Raw genomic sequence first — 25,937 nt, forward strand, 5'->3', positions numbered from 1 at the left:
TTTTTTTTTTTTTAAATCACAGTTACCAAAAAGAAACAGCGAATAATTTATTACATACGCTATAATAACATTACTCTAAACAACTATTCTCTATGAGGTATATCTGAGAAAATTCGGTAAGGGATTGCACGGTCTGCGTTGCCAACATGCCCAGTTTTATATTAAAGCTTTGGAACCATGAAGAAATAGAGAAGGAGGAGAGGAGAGGGAGAGGAGGGAGGAAGAGGAGGAGAAGGAAGAGAAAGAGGAGAATAAGGAGGAAAAGGAGGAGGGGGATGAGGGGAAGAAGGAGAAGGAGAAGGAGAAGGAGGAGAAGGAGAAGAGAAGAGAAGAGAAGAGAAGAGAAGAGAAGAGAAGAGAAGAGAAGAGAAGAGAAGAGAAGAGAAGAGAAGAGAAGGAGAAGGAGGAATAGGAAGAGAAGGAGGAGAAAAAGAAAGAGAAGGAGGAGGAGGAATAGGAGGAGGAGGAGAAGGAGAAGGAGAAGGAGAAGGAGAAGGAGAAGGAGAAGGAGAAGGAGAAGGAGAAGGAGAAGGAGAAGGAAGGATAGAGGAGGCAGGAGAGGAGCCTTTGGTATTATTATGAGGAGTTTTGTTCTTTGCAGGGCTGCATTGCAAAGCACCACAGTACAAAAAGCCCACCAGGTACGATTCGGCGGCCCAGTTGAAGCTGAGGTATTCACAGGAAGAATAAAAAAAAAAGCACAGAGAGGTCTAGACTGGCAAAAATCGTTGCTTTGGTTCAAGCAAGGCACTCGTCCCGTGGTCATGTCACACTTTGCAAGGGAAGCAGGAGTCTGGTGAGAACCGCGGCTGCTGAGAGGACCCTGCCAGCTCTGGGGGTTTTCTGTGCCCGGCGGCCACCCGTCCCGGCCGGGCGAGGGGTGGCCAGGGGACGGCGGGCAGGTTCCGCCTGGCACGAGGACAGATCGTCTCCTCCACGCCCAGAAGGCATCCTGAGAATTATTATAGCTTTTTATTGAAGGAACACAGAGAGAGAGAGAGATAGAAAAAGCACACTTGTCAAGCCCCCGTCCTTTCCAACAGAGACTCAAAACCGAGAAAGAAACACAAAATAAAAGGCAACACTGGGTCGAAGCGGAGCGTTTGTGTTGAGCTGTTGGCAATCCATCGGTGTGGATCCACAGGCGCTGCTCAGGCAGATTCCTTGGGGAAAGGCTCAAGCTTACGGCCCCCGTCCCGTCCGGGGTGGTGGCACCAACACGGAGCCTCTCCAGCGCGGGAGACGTCACTGTCACCTGCCTTAATTGTCATTAGAGCGAGGCGCTTGTGCCCACGCAGGGCAGGTCCAGAGGTTTATGAACCAGCTTTTAAGCTCAGCCAGAAGTGCCCACCTGCAACCTGAATTAGGTTTTTTTTCCCCTCTTTTAAATGCCCCAACCAGCCAGTGCTTCCCTCCTGGTTGTTTTTACTGCGGGGCTACTGGCAGGATTCGGGGGCTTTCCGAAGAAAAGGTGAACCTGGCTCTGAGCTGGGCAGCTGGGGAGGTGCAGGGGGGTGGGAGCAGCGAGCAGTGCCCGGGAGCGGATCCGGCTCCTCAGGGCGTTTGGTTCCCTCCGATAAACAGGATAAAACAGGCTAAAAGGAGCAAACGCCAACGGGCACCACTGATTCCCCAAAGGCAAACCACCAACTTTTAAGTAGCCACTTAGGAACGTGATACTAATGGAGCTTAATGTAGCTTTGTTTCATTGCTAACTTGAGAAAAATAATTAATTGATTTTCATATGAAAACTGTAATTGCAAGCAACAAGAAGAAGAAGAAGATGTAAGGGGGAGCGAGCAGCCGCCGCGTCTGCCGTGCCCCCCGGCTTCACCAGAGGCCCAGGAGGAGCCCAGGGCTCGCTGCTTGGTGTCCAGGTGGCCCAAATGGAGAGGGACCCCCACTCCCTTCAGCGTCACCTGAATGGCGTCACCTGAAACCAGTGATTTCTGAGGCTAATTTCTGCCGCGGGTGCAGGTGGGCACCCGTCAATCCCTACACGGGACTGGAGACAGGTCCCTTTCCCCGGGGAATCGGCCGCCGGAGAGAGCCCGGGTTCAGCTCCAGCTCAACACAACCGCTCCGTCCTCCGGAACCTGGCGTGGGGAGGGGGCGTGAAGGGGTCTCCCGTCCCCCAGGGTGGTTTTGGCTGGCAGGGAGGCGTAAGGGGAACACAGGAAAGGTGGTCACCAGACCTGGCAGCTCCCAGGAGAAGCATTTCTTTGGGTTTCTGGGCTGCGGCTGTACGTGACTGTGTGCAGGAGAGAACTGCTGGAACGACAACAGAGCACAAGCAAAAGGCAGACCGCACAGAGAAAGAAATCTTTGGTATCTTTGGTATCATCAACACGATTAAAATTACAAATGGAAAAAGTCAGTGAGGTAGCCTCTTTGGTTCTCACTAGAAATAGAAAGGTTTTTTTCTTTTTTCTTTTTTTTTTTTCTTTTTTCTTTTTTTTTTTTTTTTTTTTTCACACACAGAAGTTCATTCTTGGAAGCAGCTAGTTTAAGGGTTTCTCTCTTTTTGCTTGGCATGTATTATTTTTTCCCCCAGCTTAAGTTTTAAGAAGCCACAAAGTTCAGGCAAAGTATCCCAGTGTCTTTGTTTTTTTTTTTTCCCTATTGTTTCTGAATGCACAGTTTTAGGCTGAATATTCATTGCTTGTCCTCAAAATTCGCTCTGTTGTTCTCACAGAAAATCAGCTGTAGTGCTTTAAAAGTCATTCTAAATAAAAAAAACCCCAAAAACTATACAAGGGCATCTTCGGATGATTATGAATAAGTTAAATAAATAAGTTATATTATGAAGGCTTTATGTGCCATAATAAAGGTATGTCACACTTTCTAATCAAATGGGAGAGATTAACTTAAATAATTTAAACTTTGATATCTAAACAATTAAAATTAATTAACAGAAGAAATTAAAACTAGACTCCTATTTTATGTAAGTGGCTATTTTTCTCCTGTCTGTAACAGAACCTGGCTGCTCTATGAAGCAATACTAACTTTAAGTGTAATTACTAACATAGGCTTCGCATCTCTGATGCGCTACAACAGTAAAATGGATAAATAAACAAAATTAATCCCAAATTAATTCATAAATTATTGAATTAAATAGTTACAAATAACTCACATTGGAGCCTGATCCCGCAGTCCGTGTTCAGGCAAAACTCCCATTGAAATTTAAAGCTAAAATGGAACTCAGTGGGATTTAGACTGAACAGAGATTTCAGGACCCGCTCTAAGACTAAATTAAATAAATTACATTATTGATAGATAATATATTGGGTTAAAACCCACAAGTGTCCGGAAAAAAATAAAACCATTTTAAGCTTTACCTTTTTAAAAAATTTAAACAATAAAAATTCCCCTTAATAAATATAAAGGAGGCCGAGTATAAAGTTTCCCCGTGTCTCAAAAATACTTAGGTATGGTGACAAGCAAGAAAAGCATTGGTTTGTGTCCGAAGCTTGCACGCTCTTTGCAATCCCGTGTCGTTACCGTGTCTCGCTCTGGAAGAGGAGATCCCTGTTCCTTCCCGCGGGTGTGAGAGCGTAGGTTTGCTGGTTTAGTCCTTCTCGGGTCTTTGGATTCAGCTTTAGGTAAGAGAGATCCAGAATAAAGCTATTCAACCGAAGTCATCAAGCACATTCTTTGTTCCTTCGCGGATGATTAAGCAATATCCAAGGTTTCTTGAAAGTTGAATTCATCTCAGATGTGCCCGTGGTAGTAACTCCAAGCACAGGGTGCAGAAGATGCTGGGATACCATCTGTACACACCAGTCTTTCGTATCAGAATAAATAAAAGGAACAAGTTACGTTACACGGCTCTATAGATTCATAAATATATGGTATATAAATGTAACATATCTATTTGAGGTTTTTTTTTTAGTACGGGCAGGACAGAGCGCATGTTCTGCTCGTACGTGTACACACAAATCTATCTACCCACAGTATGTGCCATCGACACTCTTCTGAGACAGCTGCGACATAAAAGCCTACAAGAGGTGACAGGGACATGGAAGACGCAACACAGGGCTGTGGAAGATGCAGGGATAAAAAATGCAGCGGCGTTTTCAGATGTTCAGGTGAAAAGGGCTTTAGACAACCGTGGAGGAAACGTGGGCACGGCCGTTCCTGCAGCGCCCCGTGCAGGGAATGCCTTTTTGCTCAGCAGATGCTGCCGGGGTCAGCAAAGGCAGCCGGGTCAACCTCATGCTGCACGGTGGGATTCTACTGTCCCGGGCTGAGATTGAGGGTCAGCCTCCAAAACATAGAAGCAAAAACTTCAGTCATAATATTGCATAACAAAAACTTCCACAATTTGGAGAGAATTAATGATTTCATAGAAGATTTTTTTTTTTTTATAATTCAGTAATTGATCTAGACTTACTTCATTAGGGCTATTGGGATGAACGCTTTCAGAACGAGACATTTCCCGTGGGGGCAACGCCACCTTCAAAATGCACATGGAGGGGCTGGTTTGAGTGGACCCTCTTGGATGGGAATGAGGGTGAAACTTCAACATGACCAAACCACCTCAGCCAGGCACTGCTCTACAGCGAGGGGACTCAGAGGCATTGGTTCACATCAGCCCAGACCTGAACCACTTTTTGGCAGCTTTATTCCGTGCCTGATTACCAGGCTTCTTTAGGTCATTTTTGAATCATGCACAATCTTTCTGGGAAATCTGTGTTTTGATTCCCAGAGCTGGTACGTGCTGTCGGTTTTGCTGGGAGGATCCTGAATTTACTCTTCAGAAACCTTTCCTGTCCTGAGCAGTTAAGGCTTTTTGATTTTCTTTCTTTTTTTTTTTTTTTTTTTTAAATGCAAACATTGGAAGATGACTGCAGCAGTTTTGCAAAGTACTCAAAAAGAAGCCTTCATGTAAATGCAGAGATGGAACACAATGGTACCACGGCACTCCAGCTCTGAAGAGAAAATTGGACCCAGGTCTGCATGTCGTGACTTGGGTCATCAGGACTTTGACCGACCAACATAATGTGTGTAAGACAGCAAAACGAACTACTGAACTGCCACATGAACTGCTGAAACCTCCCTTTTGGTTCAGGTCGGGGTCTGATCTCAGCGAACCAGGCCGTGGTGATGGTGCTCAGCACTTACAATGACACAAATCGGTACATATATATTGCAGGTTTTATCCCTGGGGAAGAGCACGAAGGGTGGAGGTTCAACTCGACCGATTTGACGTACAGAAGGATGGGCGTTCAAAGCTCTAGACATACAGGAGACCAACTCTACCCGACAAAACAAGTCATAGCCAAGGGACACGTTCCTCCTACGTGGCTGTGGAGAGAGGAGACATACCAGTGTAGTATCCCAACATCTTGCGCTTGGAGTCCGTGCAGCTCTTGGAGAGATCCCGTGTGAGGCAGAAACAGGAAAAACGTAAATAAACCCACCCTTTTGGTTGCTCGAAGAAACAGAAGTGATTACCTGTACACAGATCAGTGGTGCTATACGCATTCAGTCGTGCAAGAGGAGACAATGAACTGAAACAAAAGTAGTGAGAATCCTCATCTTTGGTATTGTAGCTGTTGAGGTTTTGGTTGCTCTGTTCCTTGTTCTTTTGAAAAAACTGCATAGGCACAAATTAAAGACAATCTTCAACTTTAAGATGACTGAGTTGTCAAATGAAGCAGCAATCGTACTGGCTTTGCTTTGTTCTCGTTCTTGTCAACCCTTTCTTTGAGATCTGCTTCCTAAAATGTCCAAGATGTCTGTCAAAACACAGTGTGTTACTCGTTTGCTTCCTGACGTGCTTCCTTGGTTTTTTATTTTTTTTTAATTTTATTTTTATTTTATTTTTAAATGGAACAGTTTGTTGCAGAAGAAGTAGGTGCAGAAAACGTTTCTTTGGTTTCGATTAAGTAGTACATAAAAAAAGTCTCAAGTGTCTCTAAAGAGCCGCCGCCGTGCTGGGCTTTGCTGCGGGGGTCCCGGCCGGCGCGGCGGGGGGGGCCGGTCACTGGAGAAGGCGCAGGTTGAGCGGCCGCGGCCGTGCCGGGGGGCTGCCGGGCACGGCAGGGCTCGGCATCGGCTCACCCGGGCTACCAGCCCGCCGGAGGTGGAGAGAGGGCCCAACTGGAGCTTGTGAGGCTTCCCCATCGCCACCCAACCGCCCGCACCAGCGATGGCGAGGAGAAAAATGGCAAGTTATAAACATCTTTGGCTTGCAGTAGTCCTGTCTCTTTGGTGTGCTGTGTTCCCACCAGCCTGGGCAACTGGCGGGCGAAAGGAACTTAGGGATGCAAGAGGTTTAGGTGGCATATCGAAGTCATACGCGGCACATCTAAAGTGGTCAGTGGCATCTGAAGGGCTTGTTTCTGGTTTTTTCCTGCTTGAAAGTACCGTAAAATACCAAAAAAAACGAACAAAAATACATTGAACGCTAAATACGTTTCAGTAACAAGAACACTGTCGAGGAGAAATTAGATTCCCGGCAACTAAAAAGGACGTATCAACAACCTAAAAAAATCTAGATCTTCCAAAAAACGTGGTGTTTTCTCCATGTACTGTAGCAGTTAAATGGACCTCCTGAGTGTGCATCTGCGGTCGGTACAACCACAGAGCTTGTGACCAACTGCGAACTGTGCTGGAGCCACAGGGCTGTTCCCCACCCGCCGGGGGGGCCGCCTCCCCAAACAGTCGCTGCAGCGAGTCCGGGATCGTACCTATGTCTGTAGCTACTGGCTTTGTGCTTGATACTGTGAGCTCAACTGAACTGAAGGTTTCTGATCCGAGATCGAGCTGTACTCACTGATTAAATTAAACAAACCAAAAAAAAAAAAACAAAACCAAAACGCAAAAAACCAAAAATTAAATTTGATCTTTTTTTTCGTTTTCCCTCGAACGCTTAACAAAACCATGCCTGAGTTTTAAAAACAGATTCTCGGGTTCTTTAGCGTCTACGTGTCAGACTTTGTGCTCCGTTCTCGCGCGGCCGCCCCACGGCGGCGAGCTTTGGTGCAGGGCGGTGTGGCCAGCACCGGCGCCCTGCGGGCAAGCGCTGGGCACGGGCAGGTTGCCCGGGCTGGCAGCGGCACCCCCGCCGGCCGGGGCTCTTTGGGGCTCAGGAGAAACTTGCCTCACGGAGGACTCCCCGACGTTTCCCACCTGCTTCGCCTGTCCTGAGCATAGTATTGTATAGAAAGAGGTTAATTTTTGCCTTGCGCCTGCTAAGACTGACTAAAAGCCGTGAAGAAGTGTCCTCTGTGAGAGCCGGGCTGGGGTTGGGTTCCAGGAGGATTGTGCTTTAAGTCACCAGTGAAGGGCCCCGCTGCGAAGCCGCTCTCCCCGCCGCGCCGCGCCGCGCCGCGCCGTCCCCTCCCCGTCACGCCTTGGTGCAGGTGCTGGGGGCCGAGGAGGAGCCCCCGGAGCTCAGGTCGTCCTGCCACTTCTCCAGGCTGCGCCGGCGGGCGTTCATGAAGAAGTTGCTGACGGTGGTGAGCTCCAGGCCCAGCTGCTGGGAGATGGTGATCTGCATTTCTTTGGAAGGGCGCTTGTTCTCCTTGAAGATGGCGAAAAGCGTGCGGCGCTGGAGGTCCGTGAAAACCAGGCGAGATTTCTTCTGGGAGTTGTTCCGCTCTTTGTTCGGCTCTTGCTCTTTGCGTTTGCAGGCTGGGGAAGGGGTGCGCAGAGACAGAGAGAGAGCGACCGTCAGGACACGTGTGGCTGCCCCAGACCCCGACGGCCACGCTGGGCACGCAGACCTCCCACGGGACCCGCAGTGCCCGCAGGACCCCAGGGCTGGCGGAGGAACCCCAAGAGGATACGCTGGCCATTGCCCTCCCGTCCCAAAGACCTGCATTTTCACAAATTCCTTTGGGCGGGCACCTGATGGTTAGCCTTTCGGGAACTGAATTCCCAGGCAATCGGAGCGCTCCCCCCCTAACCTGTCCCCAGAGAGAGCCCTGGAATTCACCTGCCATTTCTGGGCAGTGCACAACTTTGAGATTTTCCACACTTTCTATAAAACCACCGTCTGAGAAACACGCTGCTCTTCTGTCACAGCAGCATTAGGGTTAACAATTTAGCTTTTCTGATGTCAGCCTGAGGAAGAAAACACAAAGCACATCCTTTTTTTTCCCTCTCCATAGCTAAGACAAAGATTAATTCTTGGCAGAAACTTCTCACGTGCCGTAGCACATAACAACTGCAGATCACTGTTTTTTAATGAAACCGTACAGGCACCGTTCCATAACATAAATTCCCCCCCCGGGTCACGTACACCAAATACAACTGGAAATTGCTGCTCATGCATCTCAAATAAACCTTCTACCCATATTTTGGGACAGATCGGGGGGGTGGGCAGGAGGGATGCTCTCAGCATCCTCTCCCGTGCTGACCGCGGACACGGAAGGACGGGTAAAACCCCACGGCTGGGGAAGACACGTGGTGGAACTCCGCTCCCAGGAGTTTGCTCCGTCTTTGCTCCAGACTTTGCTCCGTCTGACCCAGGACAGGCTGCTCAGCTCCCCACATTCAACTTCTCCACCCCCAAAAGGAGGCCTGGGGATGCCTTCCCAGCAGCCAGGTCTAAGGTTTGGTCAGGAGTTTTGTTACTTTAAACACCTCAAAGCAAACCCCGGTCAAAGCTCCCGTGGCAGCAACTTTGTGTGACCACCACTGGGGGAAAATCATGTTCGACAGCACGAACTGCCGTCGTCCAGCTGAACCTCCTGTTCACTCATTTTCTCCAGAAAGACACCTCTGTGGCCACTCTTTAACCATTTACCGACTTATTTGTGGTTTCTATCCACTGCTGCAACAGCTGCTGTCTGAAAAAGCTGCCCAAACCTCAGGTATCTGCTGTGAGATAAACCCGTCACTTCTGTGAGACTGTTTGCTTACAGCCCGGTATAGAAACACCCAGACCACCTCGCCTGCCTCAAATTCTACAGCTTTCTGTAAACCTGCGCTCTCACGTGGGCTCTCACAGACTACAGCGCTGAAAAGCTGTGAAAAAAGATGTGAAATTGCAGCTTCCTGAGATGAAACGGCAGCAGCGCCTGCTGTTTAGGCAATGTCCCTCGTCAGCAATTAGCTCTCCCCGCATCCCTACATCGTGGACACCCAGGCAGCCCTCGGGCGAGCCGTCAGGGATCTGGGGGGGCCAGCGCTATCCCCCTCCCCGGGGCATCTCCCAAAGCCAGCCAGAAATGCCCGTCAGAGCTCAGGTCAGGCCGGGCAGCGGCGCCGGACCATCGCTGCGCCAGGCGATGCTAATGGATCCTAAAAAAAAATCAGTATTAATAGCTGATCTGTATTTATTAGCACAGAGAGAACATCAAGTGCTGAAAGCAATACCGCTGCTGTAGCATACCCAGATTTAAAAATAGCCTGATAAGGCTGTCTACACCGGGCAGTAAGATAAAAAAAAATCCATATGTTGACATGGTTAGGTAATGTGCTGGGACAAAATAAGCAGAGTGAACTGATAAGTGGACGGGGTTTTAAGCAGCCCTATTAAATAATTCTGCAGGTCTAGAATGTGAAACAAGAACCTGGCCCGAAAAGTAAAACTCAGACTGTGGAAACATCTGTGATTAACCCGAAGTCGAGACCGTCCCCGTCTCCCCCTGTGGCTCCCACCACAGGGAGCCTGGCTCAGTCAAGCGCGTAACAGACTATGGATCAGCTTCGTTTGGGGCATGGGACAGGATTTCACTGGGTTTCTTCAGGAAAGTGGAATATTGTGTTGGAGCAGCTGATCCTGACCCCTCTCTTCCGTCCTTTCTGGGCTGCCAAACTCCCGCGGCTGCTGCAGAGCTGCCTCTGGGAAGGGCATTGGGCTCGGACCGTTTGAAATACCCAGGAGGGACAAAGTGCAAGAGGATGATGCTCCAGAGAGCCGGGTCTAACCCCAGATTTAGGGGTGAGCATCCCTGGGATGGGATCACAGCACGGCTCCCGAGGCAGCGGCACCAGCACCGGGATTCTGCCGGGACCCACGGGAGCGAGGACCCTCCAGCCTGGGCATGTCGGGGGCATCAGGGTGAGCCCGTAACTGCCTCCGCATGGCCGGACTCGGGTCTCCAGAGGTGGTTAGCCCAAAGGCTAATCCGGGTTCTCTGACTGCACCTCTAACACTGTCTGCAGTGAAAAGGCAGATTTCAGGCCGGGTTTCTGCATTCGCTGCTTTTGTCTGGGCTCCTCGCTGGGTACCCCCAGCACCGGGGATGGGGCGAGCGCCCGCAGCTTTGCCGCAGTTTCTAATAGGTTCCGGGACACTGGGAAGAGTCTAGTGTTTCCTAACATCACTAATTTATGTCCAGAGATACTCTGCGTTTTACAGTTATTGGTATCTTATAATAAATAATGCAAAGGTATGTGCTTTTCACTGCATTCAGTAAATACTTTCCTTGAACTGTTAAGTTTGCTCTTGAAAAGGCACCATAAAGGCAAATGTTGTTCCTTGACGTACATTTATCAGAAGAGAAAAATGGAGTGAGCGCTCTAATAAAATAAAGTTATTATCCAGGAAACCTGCCTACAGACAGAGAAGCATTTCAATAGTATGGGGAAGGGAAGCGGCCATCTTGATTCTAAGAACAGTTTGATTTATTAACTAGGGTTAATGCTGGACGGGTTCCATGGGAGAAGGAGGACAACTGGCAAGAACTGAAAGCCATAACTGGGGAAAAAAAAAAAAAAAAATTCTTCTCTTTTCTTCTACACTGGACTAAAGATGCTTTACATAGAAACAATATAGAAATAGCTCAGAAATAGCTTCAGTGCTGCCTCACTCAGTTTTGGCTGAAGTGGAACCCCACCGATTCAGAGGGCATTAAGGGAGGCGCAGAGACCTGGCACTGGGGGGCTGTGTCCCCAAGGAGGGACAGCCTGTCTGCAGTGAGCGTGGCTTTGTCCCCCAGCTAAAACTAAGCGAATGTTTAAAAAATGTTGCTTTAAAACAGAATTAGGTATTGCTTAGGAATAAAACAATAAAATAAAAAAAAAAAGGCATTGAACGTAAGTGTGGGGAGGTGGGAGGGGAGGCAGCCGAGGCACCCGGGGACAACGGGAATGAGCCCCAAAATCTCTGCAGTCCTCAGTGCTAAGAGGGTTCCTCTCCATAAGACAGCAGCTATTCAGATGTTCAACTTTAAATATGCACGACACTCCATTGATTTTTTATTAGCGTGTTTGTGAGCCCGAGGTTAAGGGTGTGCCGAGATGCTTTGCCAGATGCTGGAGGCAGTGAGAGGGGAGGCGGGCGGATGCCTGGCTGCCCGCGGGGGACAGGGGGGAAGGACACAGGCTCCCCATGGCCTCCCCTGGCCTCTGCCGCGGCCTCCATCACCTCTTGGGACACACCGCTCCTCCTCCACGAAAATCCGCTCTAGACTGCCCGCAGTTAACAGCTTTCGATACAATTCACATGAAAAAGAGAATCACATCCCACCGCTTGGGAAGACCCAGGACCCCACGGTGACAAGGAGCTGCCGTGACTGATGTGCACTGCTTCAGCTCCAGCATCCACAACCCATCTGCCTGAAAGGCGTCTGCAGGTAAATGGGCATTTTTTTTAATCTTATTCCGCAAGTCTGTCTGAGTTTCAGGTTCCTTGTGAACTTCACACGCTTCTAATTTAAGCTCAATTTTTTTTGTCACTGAGTACCATTAAATTGAATATTTCTACTAATAGTTCATTTGTCTTATTTTCTGCAACAGTAACTCTTATTTTCCATTTTCCTCCGGAGGAGAGAGGAACCCAGCCAGCCCCTGCATTACAAACAGCTATAAATCCTCAAAAGATCTAGAAATGTTTCAGCTGATAAGTATTGTCTTTAAACCTTCCGTTTATCCAGACTGAAGCACCGGGAGATGTACTCTGCCATTAGAGATGCTACCAGCAAACGGCAGTGGGGTCACTAACGCCGCTGTGGGGGTCCTGCTGTGACCCCCAGGAGCTGCGGTGGTCCCCAGCGCCCAGCCTACCCCTGGGCATCCCACTGTGCTCTGGCACTGGCCCAGCTGGCTCAGGAGAGCTGTGGTGGCCAGCGGAACCCTATGCCAGGGGGACACGGAGTCCAGGGCAAGTCCTCCGTGGAGCTGGCGAGAGCTCGACGGAATGCAAACGGTTGAGATCAGAGGGTTTGGCATTTTTCTCAGGACACTTTTTTCACTGGGAGACAACCACCGGGCCCCACCGTCAATGGCTGAACCAACGCGTGGCTCAGAGCAGTCGATCCGCAGGCCCCGTGACACCCAGCGGCAGCGCTGCCTGTCCCCAGCGGCAGCAATAGCTCCCATCGGCTGCTTTTTGCCGCATGTAGGGCAAAATTGATTGATACGGAGCTCACCACTGTGAGTGGCAGCACTGCCACAGCATTCGGCCACATCCCACCCTCCAAACCCTCTGGCACGGGGCAGGGATGCTACTGGAGTGAGCTGGGACGTCTCTCCTCCTCTGCTTCCCCTGCAATGGTGCTCCAGGAGGGAGACAGCCCCAGGGGGGACGAGGACATGAGGGTCACCAGCATCAGGAGGAGGAGGAGGGCAAGCAGGACAGGTAGAGGTCCTAGGGGGTGGGTGCTTTGTGCCAGTGAATGGTCCCAGCAGGTATTTCAGGAGTAACATCTGCTGAGCCTGGGTACGTGAGTGTTCCTGTGAACGTTGTTGGTGGCTGGTACATCCAGAGGAAGCCCGTGTCCCACGTCCCACACCAGAGAAAGAGGCTGGGGACCGTGCCGTGGGCAGAGGATGGGGCAAGCTCTGCTCCTCTGCCTCAGAGCTGCTTGGGGCTACGCTTGTTGCAAGCCATGGAAATACCATTGCATTACCAATGCAAGCCAACATGGAAATAACCATTGCTCAAACAAAGGAAAAAGTGTTAATCTGCGGTTTTTTCAGTGGCCAAGGCCACCATGGCCGGAGCTGCGGGGAGCCCGGGAAGTGATGTCCCAAAAATGCGGGAGCTGGTCTGTAAGGGGGCCCTGGGCAGTGACACTGATGGGCAGAGGGGCTTTGCCAGCCAGGCTGTAATACAGTAATAATAACCCACATAACTGTAGAGACGGGCACAGAGGGACCTGCGGAGACTACACAGCCATCCCATTCCATTCTGAGTCCTGACACCAGTTCCCTTTGAATACTGGGAATGTTACAGAAAGAGCTCGCGTGACTTTCTGTCCTGTGAAGCACAAAGACAGCACAGCTCCTAATACAAACAAACCCCCAACATAAATCTGACATCAATCCGTCTCCCTTTCAGGCATCTCTCCTTTTAAACCAATTAGGTGAGGGGGTTTTAATCAAAAATCCCGGAGGTTTATACAGCAGTCCAAAATTTCTCAAGGCCACGCTTCATGGTCTACTTTTGCTGAAAAAAAGCCTCCCTTTGTCCCCCCCTCCCCTAGATTTGGTTCCCTGCAGTTCCTCAGGTTAACTAACTCCCTCAGATAACCACCGGTTTGATGATGTCTTCACTCTCATGGCAAAAGCCACCTCGGCAACAAACAGCAGATCTTGAGAAGGAGCCGAGCCGAGAACAATATTCCCTTAATCCAGCAGTAAGTCATTTCTCTCCATCGTTTGCGAGGATAAGCCATGAATATTGATCCCCCGCATGTGGTTTCATACGGGTGTAGTACAAAGTCAACTAAACCCAGTTATCTGTCTGATGGAACTAAAAAATGTTCCTCAATTTGATTTCGGAGGGAACTCAATGTGAAGGAAATTTAATTATGCTAGTAATACTGAACACAATGAAATGACCATCAAAACGTTTTCCAAAGGTTTAAAATGTTTTCCTTTCGCCGTGATTCACTTAAAGCAACCTCTTGTATATCTGTGTTACTACAATCTCTTAAAAACTAGGCCTCAGAAATCAATTTGATTACCTCTCTGAATTAAGTATGCACAAATGAAAGCAATTGGGATCGATACAAATTAGGTTAAGTACTCCGCTGTGTACAGAATCATTATGTAACCAGAAACAATTTGGATGAAGATGCAAATAATCGCATTGTCGGGGGGAGCCTCTTTCCCCTGCTGGTTCCCCCCCCACCGCACGCCCACGGAGCCCCCCCGGCCCCTGCAACCCCCGCGAATGCCCTCTGACGGCACTCATCTGGACAAACAGAGCCTGCCCGCAAAGCAGGAGGGCAGCACAAACTGTTAATTCCTTCCTCTCTTCCCGAGAAGAACCCACCGCTACCGGAGAAGATCGCTTTGCTCGCCCAAACCAACCCTCCTGGAACGGCGAGATGCTCCCCGCGCCGCGACTCCTCTTTGGAGATACAGGGATTCCTACAATGCTCCGAGAAAAAAGCGCTGTTTCCTGCCAGGAATGGGTTTTCCCGGTACTCAACCCGATTTTTCTCTCTCTTAATTCTGCCACGGCAGGAACACTCCCCTCTCTCTGGGTTTTGCATCCTTCACCTATTTGAGGAGAAAAGATGAACGGGTTTGGGGACGTGGTTCTTTTATATTTCTTGCCGGCATGCAGCAGGTCTCGGGCTATTTGTGTCACTTCTCTTGTAAATCTGCTGGGTGGCTGAAATTGGGCTGTAAATTCTGCAGGGCAGGGGCTGCTCCCTCCCGGGCAGTGCCGCAACACCCAGCTCCGTGTGGGATCTCTGACAGGGGCCTCTAAGTACTGTTGTAATCTACTTCCATCATTAATACAGAATAATAAATAATAGATGGGATAGGGCCAATTTATTGCACTCCAGGGTGAGAATGATTGGAGCTTGGTGATCGTGCAGCACAGTTTCCACGAACCCCTTGTCACCCAGCGGGTACGAGCTCTAAGCGTGCACCGAAGCAGCGTGGGGAAGGCAGCCCCCCCAGCTCCTCTTCTGTGGCTGAGGCAGTGGCACCCCCTGACACCCAACAGCCAGCCCTCTTCACAAACAAGCTATCCTGCGAGCTGCAAAAGGAACAGACCCCATTTCTGACAGATTTCTGTTTCAGAGTCGATCGTGAGCTCCTTTGCAATAGCTGGGGGATGCACAAGCTGCCCCCCCCCGCTGGGATCACCGTCCCGCTGGTGCAAGCTCACGCCGTAGCCCTGTTGCGGTGAAGGCACTTAGAGATCTTCCTTCTCCCCACAGACCCCTGTTTGCACGAGAAGGGGTGCAACCGCCCACAGTTACCTGTGACAGCTCTGGCCCCGGGTGCAGTGACACTCCAGGGTGCCCCGCAGTGCCATTGTCCCATGACAGGGACGGACAGACAGACACACGACATCAATGCATCAACCTCGTTGAGCTGCCGAAACACGCTTGTGCCGGTGGGAGCCCTGGCTGCTTTCGGAGGCAGAAGCTGGCAGAAGCTGTGCAGCAGCAGCATTTAAATGCCGCCACCGGACTGCGACCAGCAGTGTCACCCTGTTGGCAGCCCTGGTGTGTCACCCACAAGATGCTTGGGTGTTCTACCCAGCCACAGCAAAACGCTGGGTCCTTCAAACCGTGCTCTGCCAGTCCTTCACTTCCAGCACCTGGAGATTGATGTTTCCTCTTGTGCTGGAGATTCTCCCTTTTGAGTCCCAGAAGAGTTTGCAGCTGAATTATAACACTTTTCTGTAATGGCAGGATTTATTTTCCCCTTGTCAGAGCACGGAGCTGAAACCAGACCTTCCCCACACCCAGTGCTCTGCCTGTTGCAGCAGCATCCGCAAGCGATGCGCCAGCACATCCCCTCAAGTACTGAGTACAGCGGTGACCTTCTCCCCGGGGGAAAGGGAAGCACTTCAGGCACCTTTTCCAAGAAAGGAACTGGGAATTTAAAGTGGAGGTAGGTGAGCAAGCATTGAATAGGAGTCTGAAATCTTAGAGTGGATTAGAATTGGAAATATTTTGCCTTCCTGCTTTCTGCTGCTTGCATCTAGCAGCTTCCCCGCAGCTCCGTCGCTTTGACACCCTCCCACGCTGCCGTTCCCTCCTGGCACCTTACACTTACAAGTCAGAGCTGTGAGCCGAGTCCCACGGGACTGCCGCAAGGGAAAGTATGGATCTACCGAGTTCTTGCCGTGTGCCTCCAGGACCAGCTTGTTTTCAGAAATTCTGACTCATGGGAGAAAGCAGGAAATGATTATTTCCTTTTAATGGCTGCTGCTGGTAGGGCACAATTATGAAGAATGGGAGACGACAGGAGCAAAGCTCTGTCGGCTTCTCCGGGAAAGCCAGACCTGTCCTGGCTCCCCGAGCTCTCCCTGCGCTTCGGACAACGACTGCCAAATGCGGAACGCAAGAGCAGGCCCGGGATGAGTGATGTTCTTTGCCATCCAGCCAGGTTCCCATTTCCTTCTTCCCAGGGGCTTAGGAAAGCACAGCTTCAGCAGGAGAGGTAAGGATGTGAGAAGACATCAAGGTGCTGCATCCTGGCAGGATCCGGGCATGACGGAGGAGAAAAAACTGGCACTAAAGATGCCAGAAGGACAGAGGCAAAGCTTTGGGAGCTTACACCTAATCTGTGTGAGCCTCTTCACATCGGGAGCCTGTGGTCGGGGCTGTCACGGTGCCGTGGTGCCACCGGTCCTTACCGGCGACAGCTGGAGGAAAGATGCTCGTGCTGAGGCCCTGGCTGCTGAGGGAAGCAGCGACGTCCCCACCTGATACGGGAACGAGGGAGCATGACAAGCACAGAGGAGAAGGAAAATGGAGAAGCCGGTGTGTGGGAAGCTCTCCGAGGAAGACTTCCTCATGCTCTTCCTTTATCTTCTCCAGCTACAAGCTGCTTGCCAAAGCTTAATGCCTCAGCGCAGGCCCCCGATCTTAAATGCCCATTATGACAAGATGAGATCTGCTGGAAAATCACCACTACTCATAAATATGTTCCCTGCTTACTTAGAGATATTTTGGTCCCAGAGACAATTTGCGTTTTGGGAAACTGCCAGCCTCTATCACTTGTCTAATAATTCCTTTGTGCAGCATTTGCCAGTGGTTTGAGTCCCCTTTTTTCACAATGGAGTAGTTTGATTTTATAGCTAAAAAAACCCAAACAACCCCAAAACACTCCAATTTCTTTTTTGATTGCATTTCTATCTGCCATCAGCGAGTTGTCTTGTTGATCTTATCTCTGAGCCCATTTGAGATTAGTCTGTTCTGTATGATTTCTGCGTACAAAAATCCTCTATAAATCAGAGAGCCTTTTATGCAAAAGTCTGCAAGATTGATAGAGCTGGATACAAAATCTTTTACCCCGGAAAAAGAGATGTATTGTCTGTCCCATTGGACATAATGCTTTCTCTGCATATTCATCTCCAAAGTATGATGGGGCTTTTTCTAGAGAAGACAGGAGACAAGATAGCAGTCTTAAATACAAACAGATTACTATCAGAAGAAAGGGAGTAATTTTTTTTTGCTGTGTCTAGCAGGGATAAGATGAGAAGCAAAGGATTTAAAAGACAAAAAGGGAGATTAAGGCTAGTCATTAAGGATTTTTTTGTACCTGTAAGCCCTGGAAGAGATTGCCTAGGTAGCCTGAGAAATCCCCATCAGCGGAGATTCTTGAAGAACTGGGCAAGACTGTCAGGACAAGTGATGTCTGAAGTCCTTTTCAGCCCTGCTTTCCCTGTTAGATTAATTCTCTGTACACCTGCAGAGCCCTCTTCCCACTCTGAAGGCAGCCACAGGGGAGCTCCTCTGATGCGAGGAGTTTGCTACTGTTAGTGCTCAGAGACTCAGAACAGACGTGTTGGGTTACTGGCAAGGAGCTTGTCATCTCTGAGTAATGCCTAATTGGAAGGGATGAAAAAGCCACTTGGAACTGGTGGTCGGCAGGAAGATCTAGGATGAGATTTTGTGAGTAATACAAGGGAGGAGTGCTAAGGATTGGGCCAGGGTGCGGAGAAAAAGAAGCGCAAAGTTTGAGTCAACACACACCCATAAAGCGCAAGGAAAGAAACAGAATCAGCTGCTGGAAAATTATCCTTTTGGCAAAAATGCTCTCTCCTTTATGTGATCCTTGCCAGGAATAAATTCTGTCAATTTGCAAATGCAGAAAAGTATTTGAGTTTGGGATATTTCAGTTCAAATGGTGATGGCCAAGAGACACTAGGGAAAAAATGAGATGCTGGGAAAAAAACCTAATAACGAAATAGAGAAGAACAGATTGGAAAATTTCAGAATAATCAACAAATGTTCACAGACGAAATGATTCTTAAAAAAAGTAGAGGAAGAAAAAAGATATAAAGGCGAAATATAGTCAGATTTATCTGTACCAACCAATCAAGAAACTGCTAAAAACTGGCTGCTTAACAAAAACAGTATTCAAATTTCTGCAGGGCAGAAATGTCTTTAGAAATAATCTGGAACAAAAAGATAAGGCAGGCTATTATTTCAGAAAGTTGGTACAAGAGAAATATAATTTATCACCCAGCACCACAATTTACCGCATGGATTGTTCAAACATAACCACTAATCTATATCTGAAGAGAGTACTAATATTTCAAGCCACTAAGCACCTTTCAAAGAATCTTTATATACCTGTATATTTAGTTCAGCACTAAGAAATAGTTTTATATATAGATAACGCACTTGATACAGATGTTATTATGCCTTAATTTTTAGCTGTAGCTACAGACAACAAAATAGGCTCAAAATGCAGAGAAAGAAGCATCAGGCACAGCACAAAGAGGCAGAGGGACGATGGCCAACAACAGTCCGCCTGTACACAACCCACCCCCGGCAATCAGCTACAGCACGGGGGCTCTCCTGGGAGCTGGAGGTTGAAGGGTGCCGTGGGGTCAGCTGCAGTGTCACATTCCTCTCCTCGGTGGGGTGTGGAGCCACCATCCCTCCCTTTGCTGCTGTCACCCTGGTGGGGTGTGGAGCCACCATCCCTCCCTCCTCTGCTATGGCCTCCCCGGCTCACCAGGCTCTGGCTGGCGAGAGGCCGCAGCCGCTGCCTGCCCTGGGGCGCCTCGCCCCTCTCTGCGCCCCTCTCTCCTCCTTTGCCCGCCCCTCCATCCTTCTCCCGGTCCCCTCCATCCTCCTCCCGGTCCCCTCCATCTCTCCCTGCTCCCCCCGTCCCTCTCCCCCTCCCTCCAGCTCTCCCGGCTCCGCTCCCCGCCGCTGTCCCTGGTGCTGACGGTGCCGCCGCCGCTCCCGGGGCTGCGCCCGCCGCTCAGACCGGCGAGGTCTGACGACCCCCCCGCAGCCGGGCATCGCTCCCCGAGCCCCTCTGCGTGGCAGCCCACAGCAGGCCGAGGTCACGGGGGGGGAAGCAGAGCTTGTCCCTGCGCGGGCCACACGCTCCCGGGACCAGAGGCGGCGGGGAGGGCGGCCGAGGACCGGAGAGTCGCCGCCCGCCATCCCCGAGCACTCGCGGGGACCAAGGGCCAGACACGGCCGGGGACCCGTGATGGACCCTCGAGCGCAGCTCCCGCGAAACCGAGCCCGTGGGCGAAAAGGTCCCCGGCCGCTCCCCGGGGCTCTGCGGAGAGAGATGGAGCCCCCGGCAGCCGCCGCTGCCCCTCGGCCGGGTAAGGCGAAAAGGAGCGGGGCCGACACAGCCCCCCCCCGCCCCCGAACCGCGCTGCGATCCAAGGGATGTACAGACGGCGAGGTCAGCGCGCCTGTTCTGTGCAAATGAATCATTGATGGTGTTTTGGTACAAAAATGTTTAATCATCAATAACGTGATTCAGCAATCGGGAAATGTAAACAAGCAGCGAGGGCCCTTTGCCGATCGCCCCGGGAAAACGAAAAGCACCTGGGGGCTGCGGGCTGGCCCGGCCGGGCCCGGCCTTGCCCAGGGCCACCGGGGCGAGCTGCCACCGCGGCTGCTCGGGGAGCCGGGGACACCCGCACGACCCCCGCACACTCAGAAACGCCCCGGGGTCTGCACCGGCATCTCCGGACCCGCTCCAGCCCGGGAATACGGCACGGGGTTATTTTAATTGCAGGAGAATACGGCACGGAGTTATTGAACTCGCAGGGGAATACGGCACGGAGCTGCTTCCCTCGCATTCTTCCGCGTTTACCGAGCGATTCGGCGATAAAGGCCCGGTTCCGCGCCGTGCAGGCAGCCGGGGCGTGAGGAGGCGGCTCCGCGTTCACTGAACCCGAGCCGCGGCTGAACCCTGCCCTCTGAACTCCCCGCCCGGATAAATACCTTGACTCACCCAGAGATCGTTAATATTTTTCACCCCGGCAGAAATTTAGGGACTGCCCGGCGGGGCCGCACCAGCCACGGCTTCACCGGGACTTTCCCGCGGGCGGGGGCGGGGGGGAAGGCGGCGGGAGAGGGGCCGTCAGCCCCTTTTTGGGGAGAAGATGCCGGGGGAACCCGGGGAACGGTGGGGTTTCTCGCGTTTCGTTTTGCGGGAGAAGCGTTTGTGCGAAGCCCAGGGCAGGTCCGCAAAAGCCCGGTCCCTGCTCCAGCTGCCCCGGGGGGCAACCCGATGTCCCCGGGAGGACACTCACACGGTCACGCCAAAAACGATGTTTTTGGGTTTTTTTTTTTTACTCTCGGACGCCCAAAACACGCACCGACCCGCCTATTCACATGGGGAGCTGCCCGCACCTCTGCCCGGGCTGCCGGTTCTGCCCGCACTGCTCCGAGCACCGCAACGCCTGAGCACCCCCCGCCGGCTTGGGAGCCTCTTAAAGACTCCCCAAAAGAGACGTAATAAGCACAGAAATAATAAGCACAGAAAAGGAAAGAAGAAAAGGAAAGAAGAGAAGAGAAGAGAAGAGAAGAGAAGAGAAGAGAAGAGAAGAGAAGAGAAGAGAAGAGAAGAAAAATACTATATATTTTATAATATGTATAAATACTAAGCACACCCGACTGCTACAGCTCCTACTGTAGGGGCAGGGGGGGGGACTTCCCTCAAAAGACAGCAGATTTTCATCCCGTTCGGGAAAAAAAAAAACTTCCAGGAGGCACCGGGCGAACCGGAGGGTTTTCAGGAATCTGAAACACTTTCGGCTTATTGCCCTTTGCTGGGAGGGGAGTCAAGGGGGGATGGGGGGGGGGGGGGGGGAAGGAAGGACCGAGGCAATGAGGCTGCGTGTTCACAGGTGGTGGTAATAATAATAATGATAATGATAATAATAATAATGAATCGATTTCCTGAAGGGAACAGTAATTTGCAAAGGTCTTTCCCGCTCTGGTTCCCACTCCACAGGGGACCCCTGCCCACTCAGCCACCCAGTTCTCTCCAAACTTTAACGGCAGAAAATCAGAAATCGCATCTACGGACCCCCCCGGGCGACAGCTTTGCTGTCGCCCGGGGGGGTCCGTAGATGCGATTTCTGATTTTCTGCCCTATATGTAGGGTTCCACGGGGAACCCCCCACCCGGGACCGGTGCTGGGAAGGAAAAGCACCGGCAGCATTACTGGAAAAGAGCCGGCTCATGTTCCAGATCAATGAAAAACCGGGTCCAAGGCGTTTAGGCTCCCCTTGCCAGCATTAATGCTCTTTTAATCTTCCCCGCGTTATCCGCATCGATTTCCCTGTCCCCGTACGCGTTTGTTTGGGGAGGGGACACCACCGCGTGCTCCGGCAATAATAAAAAAAGAAAAAAAAAAACCAACCAAACAAAAAAAACCCCCAAAACAACCAAAACCGACAACACCTCCAAACCCTCTGATGCTGACGTTGCAGACAAACCTGCGCATCCCTGCCGGTGTCCCCCCCTCCCCGCCCCCCGCCACCGCTCTACCCTGGACACCCCCCCCCTCCTCCCCGAAACGGGCAGCGCTGTCGCCGGGTGTCCCCCCCCGCTCACCCTACCACCGCGGGGCGGGCGATGCCGGGGGTCCCCCCCCCCCCCGCCTCGTCCCCCCCCCCGCCTCGTCCCCCCCCCCCCGTCCCCGCAGAACAATGGGGGCTGCAGCGCCCCGCCACCGCGCCAGGGGGCGCCCGCGCGCCCTCCGCGGGACAATGCGGCCGGTACGCGGGGCTGCGCGGATCTGCGCGGGGCCGCCGGTCCCGCTCCCCCCCCCCCCCCCGCCCCTTCATCTCCCCCCCGCCGCTCCGCCCGACCCCGCCTGCCCCGGGATGCGGCCCGGTGCGCCCGGCTGCGGCGTGAGGGATGCTGGCGGAGCGGGGGGGGGGGGACCCTTCAGCACCCGGCCCCGGAGAGCTGCCCCGGCCCCGCCGACCGGGGGGCTCCGGACCGGCCCCGGCGGCGGAGAGCGACCCTCCGCCAGCCCCGCCGCGGGTGCCCGGCCGCTGAGAGGCGGAACGCGGGAAGGGGGGCCCGCCGAGCCGGGCCGGTACCGGCGGGAGCGCCCTGCGGAGGCGGCCGGGGGTCGCGCTCCGGTCCCCGCTCCCCCCCGCGGGGCGCCGGCCCGCACCTACCTGCCAACCGCAGGGCCGACATCCTCTGGAACTCCGGCTCCTGCAGCCACTTCCACATCCTCCGGAAGGTCTCCCGGCCGGACTTGAGTTTACTCCAAGGCTTAGGGTTCCGCAGCAAGTCCGAGAGGGTCCCCTGAGAGCGGCACAGCACCCGCTGGGCGAAGATGGCCTGGGGGATGCTGTAGCGCTTCAGCTCCGCCGTGATCCTTTGTGCCACTTCTTTGGTGTTGATCTCCTCCAGCTGCCCCGAGCTGCTCACCTGCGAGCCGGAGGAGGAGGAGGGCGGCCGCTCCCGGCCGGCGGGCAGCGCGGGCCCGTGGGGCGGCGGGTGGCCCGGGTGCGCGGGGTGGTGCATGCCGTTCAGGTGGGGCATCATGGCCGGGGGCGTCCCCAGCCCCCGGGAGAGGTGCTGCTCCCCCCGCGCCAGCATGGCGGCGTGGGCGTCGAAGTTGGGGCTGAGCATCTTCTCGTGGCCGGGCGGCCCGTAGCCGTGGAGGCCCTGTTGGGCGTTGTGGAGGGGGCCCAGCCCGTTGCCCAGCGGCGAGAGGCTCTGCCCCATGCCGGGCATCTCCTTGTAGGGCCCGTAGAGGTTGTTGACGGCGGGCAGCCCGCGCTCGTCCCGCATGAGGGCGAAGCTGCCGCTGACGTTGCCCGAGAGGCGCTGGTGGTGGTGGTGGTGGTGGGCGTGCGGGTGGTGGAACTTGTCGGAGACGGTGGAGATGGGCGGCAGGGGCTGGAGTGGCGTCAGGGTGGTGTAGGTGCTGCTCATGCCCATGCCGGGCGGCGAGGACTCGCAGGGCATGCTCATGGCGTGGTGCAGCGGGATGGAGAGCTCGGGGCGGTACTCGGCGGCGCCGTCCAGCAGCGAGGCCATGCTGGACACCATGGCCGGCCGGGCGGCGGCGGGGGCAAGCTCCTGGTGCGGCGGCGGCGGCGGCGGCGGCGGCGGGGGGGGCACCCGGAGCGGCCCGGCGCTGCGGCCGCCGTGGTGGGGGCTGGGGCTGCCCATCAGCTCCGGCTCATGGCCGGCCGCCCCGTGCAGGCTGCCCAGCGGCTCCATCGCCATCTCGGGGTTCATGGCGCAGGCACCCGGCTCCCTGGCGAGGCATCGACGGGCGCTGCGGCCGCTCCTCATTCACTCATGGGGGGGGGCGGCGGGCGGGCGGAGGCGGGGGGGGGGGGAAAGGGGGGGCGGCGCAGCTCGGCGGGGCCGGAGGCCGCCCGCTCCGCCGGCCCCGCGGGCAGCCGGGCAGCGGCGGCTCAGCCGGGCCCGCGGCGGCCCCGCGCCATGTCCTCGCCTCGCCGCCGCCGCCGCCGTCTGCGGGCGGCGGGAGCTGTCCAGGGCGCGCCGCGCGCACCGCCTGGCCGCGCCCGCGGGGCCGGGCCTGCGCCGCCGAGCGGGCCCGCCAATGGCGGCGCGGCGCGGGGCGGGGCGGGGCGGCCACCGCCGGGCCCTTAAAGATGCCGCGGCCCTTTGTAACGGCGCGGAGGGGCGGCTGGCCGCCGGGGACGGACGGAAGGACGAGCGGACGGACGGGGGTCCTCGCGCGCCGCCGCCCCGGGGGACCGCGGCCCTGGCAGCCCGGCGGCGGCGGCGGCCAGGTTCCTCCCGGGGGCGGCCCGGCCCGGGCCCCGCAGCCCCTCAGGGCCCGGGCGTCCCCTCCGGCGCCTCAGCCCCGCAGGGTCCTAGCGTCCCCTCAGGTGCCTCAGCCCCCTCAGGCTCCTGGCGTCCCCTCCGGTGCCCTCGGGTGCCTCAGCCCTCTCAGGGTCCTGGCGTCCCCTCAGGTCGCCGCAGCCCCCTCAGAGCCCCGCTCCCCCCAACGGGGCTACGCCGAGTCCCGGCAGGCGGCGATCCCGCCCGGCGGTGTCGCTGCCGGTGCCGGTACCGGTGCCGCCTCGGCAGCTCCCGGGCCGGCGGCACAGATGTCGCCTTTGTGCGGAGGCGGTGATGGGGGACGGGCGAGCCGTGAGCCATTGCTCCCCTCTCGGAGAGCAGGGGGTCCCGGCCGGTCGGCTCCTCCGGCCGTCGCGCCCGCGGGGATACCGCCCCGGAGCGGGCCGGGGTGCGGGGCTGCCCCGGAGGGCAGCGGGGACGCCTCATCCCGCGCCCTCGCCCGGCCGGTCCCCGGCTGAGCAGCGGGAGGAGCGGGCAGGGCCGTAGCCTGCGGCTCCCGGGGGTCCCCGCAGGGTCTCCGGCCTCCCCCCTTGCTGTTCCAAACCCGGGCGCGGTGCCGGTCTGCGCGGCCGGTTGCGGTAAACACGGCAGAAAGTGCGGGTTGGTAAAAACGCACCGTGGACAGACAGCAGTAAATGAACCAGTACGGTGACAAAAGAACTGGTACCGTGTCCCCATGTGGGTCTGCTTTTACACGGCTGCCCGGCTCCTCTCACCAGTGCACACACGCACCGTGCTCAGACACACACATCATTCCTTCTTCCCGAGGAAGGGTCGGGTCCCCGGGCCCCCTCCGGGCCCCGGCAGCGGGAAGGGGCAGCAGCAGACACCCCTCTGCTCCGGCGGGGCTGAGGCGGGGGGCACACACCGCTGTAATCACGGCGAACGGGCTTCAGCTGTGCCATGTTTGCCCTTGCCGAAGCCATCTGGCGTGCCATTGCGGGGCCATCGATCCGGAGCTGCGAGCCGCCAGCCCCCGTGCCCACCCAGCACATTCCTGGCAGCCGGCTTCGCTGGGCACAGAGCCCGCCTCACAGCCCCCAAGGTCCCTGAGCACCTTGTTCCCTGGCATGCCACTGCGCGGGGGACACCACCACCATCCTGCCAGGCAGCCCGTGGGTTCCCAGAGGGGCCTCAAGCGCGGCCGTAGCCTCGGCACACGGGGTGGTGTGGCGCTGTGGGGACCGTGGAGGGACGGAGGCAGGCTGGCAGGCCACAGAGGGGCAGGTGGGCAGCGAGGAGATGGGCAGGGGGGACAGGAGCAGGGCCTGTGGGGACAGGAGCCCCCAGCATGGAGCTGGCAAGCAGGGACCTGCCTGCACTGGCCAGATCCTGTGCCCCCCACATGCCCCACTGCAGGGGACCATCGACCAGACGTGTTGGCCCATGCCATGACACCCCAGGCTGGGCTGTGCTGGGCTGTGGCACACCGTGCCAGGCTGTGCCACACCGTGCCAGGCCGTGCCGGAGTCTGCCGTGCTGAGCCACTGTCGGGCTGTGCCACGCCGTGGCGTGCCAGGCCACGCAGCTGGTGCCAACCCTGCACTTCCCTCTGCTGTCATTGCCTGCCCCCCCCGGCTCTTTAATCAGTAACGCAGCGCCGGCAGCTCGGAGAAGCCGTGTCCTTGCGCTTTATGTCATCCTTATCTCGGGCCCCGATAACCATCTCCACGTTTGTCAAGGTCCCACCCCCACTCTGTCTTTCTGGTAACCAAATGGGGAGGAATGGGGGGAAATGTCACCTTTTTGATAGGATCAGCGAGAGTTCAGCCTGGGTCGGGCACCGGGGAGTAAAATTCTGGAAAGGGCCAGGGGGGAGAGGTGTGCAGGGGTGGTGTGGCGGGGGGGCTGCGGGGAGACGTGGGCAGGGTGCGAGCCAACCCGCCTGGACCTTTGTGGGATCTGCTTTGGGACGTGCAGAAATAGAATGGGGCTTGTAAAGAAATGCAGCTGGTGAGCGACAATGGCTGAGCCCAGTCC

At 54.7% G+C, this 25,937-nt stretch overlaps 1 protein-coding gene across 1 annotated transcript; it reads right to left on the reverse strand.

Moving 5' to 3' along the window:
- Positions 1-7,354: 7,354 nt before the first annotated feature.
- Positions 7,355-23,417, reverse strand: LOC141477396 (one cut domain family member 2-like). The gene is made up of 2 exons (XM_074166561.1): positions 22,283-23,417; positions 7,355-7,641 (listed from the first exon to the last, which is right to left on the reverse strand). The coding sequence occupies exons 1-2, from the start codon at positions 23,415-23,417 to the stop codon at positions 7,355-7,357; spliced, it is 1,422 nt and encodes a 473-aa protein (XP_074022662.1).
- Between the last annotated feature and the right edge of the window lie 2,520 nt (positions 23,418-25,937).

Source organism: Numenius arquata, chromosome Z (assembly GCF_964106895.1).
Source record: "Numenius arquata chromosome Z, bNumArq3.hap1.1, whole genome shotgun sequence".
In the NCBI taxonomy this organism is placed as follows: Eukaryota; Metazoa; Chordata; class Aves; order Charadriiformes; family Scolopacidae; genus Numenius; species Numenius arquata.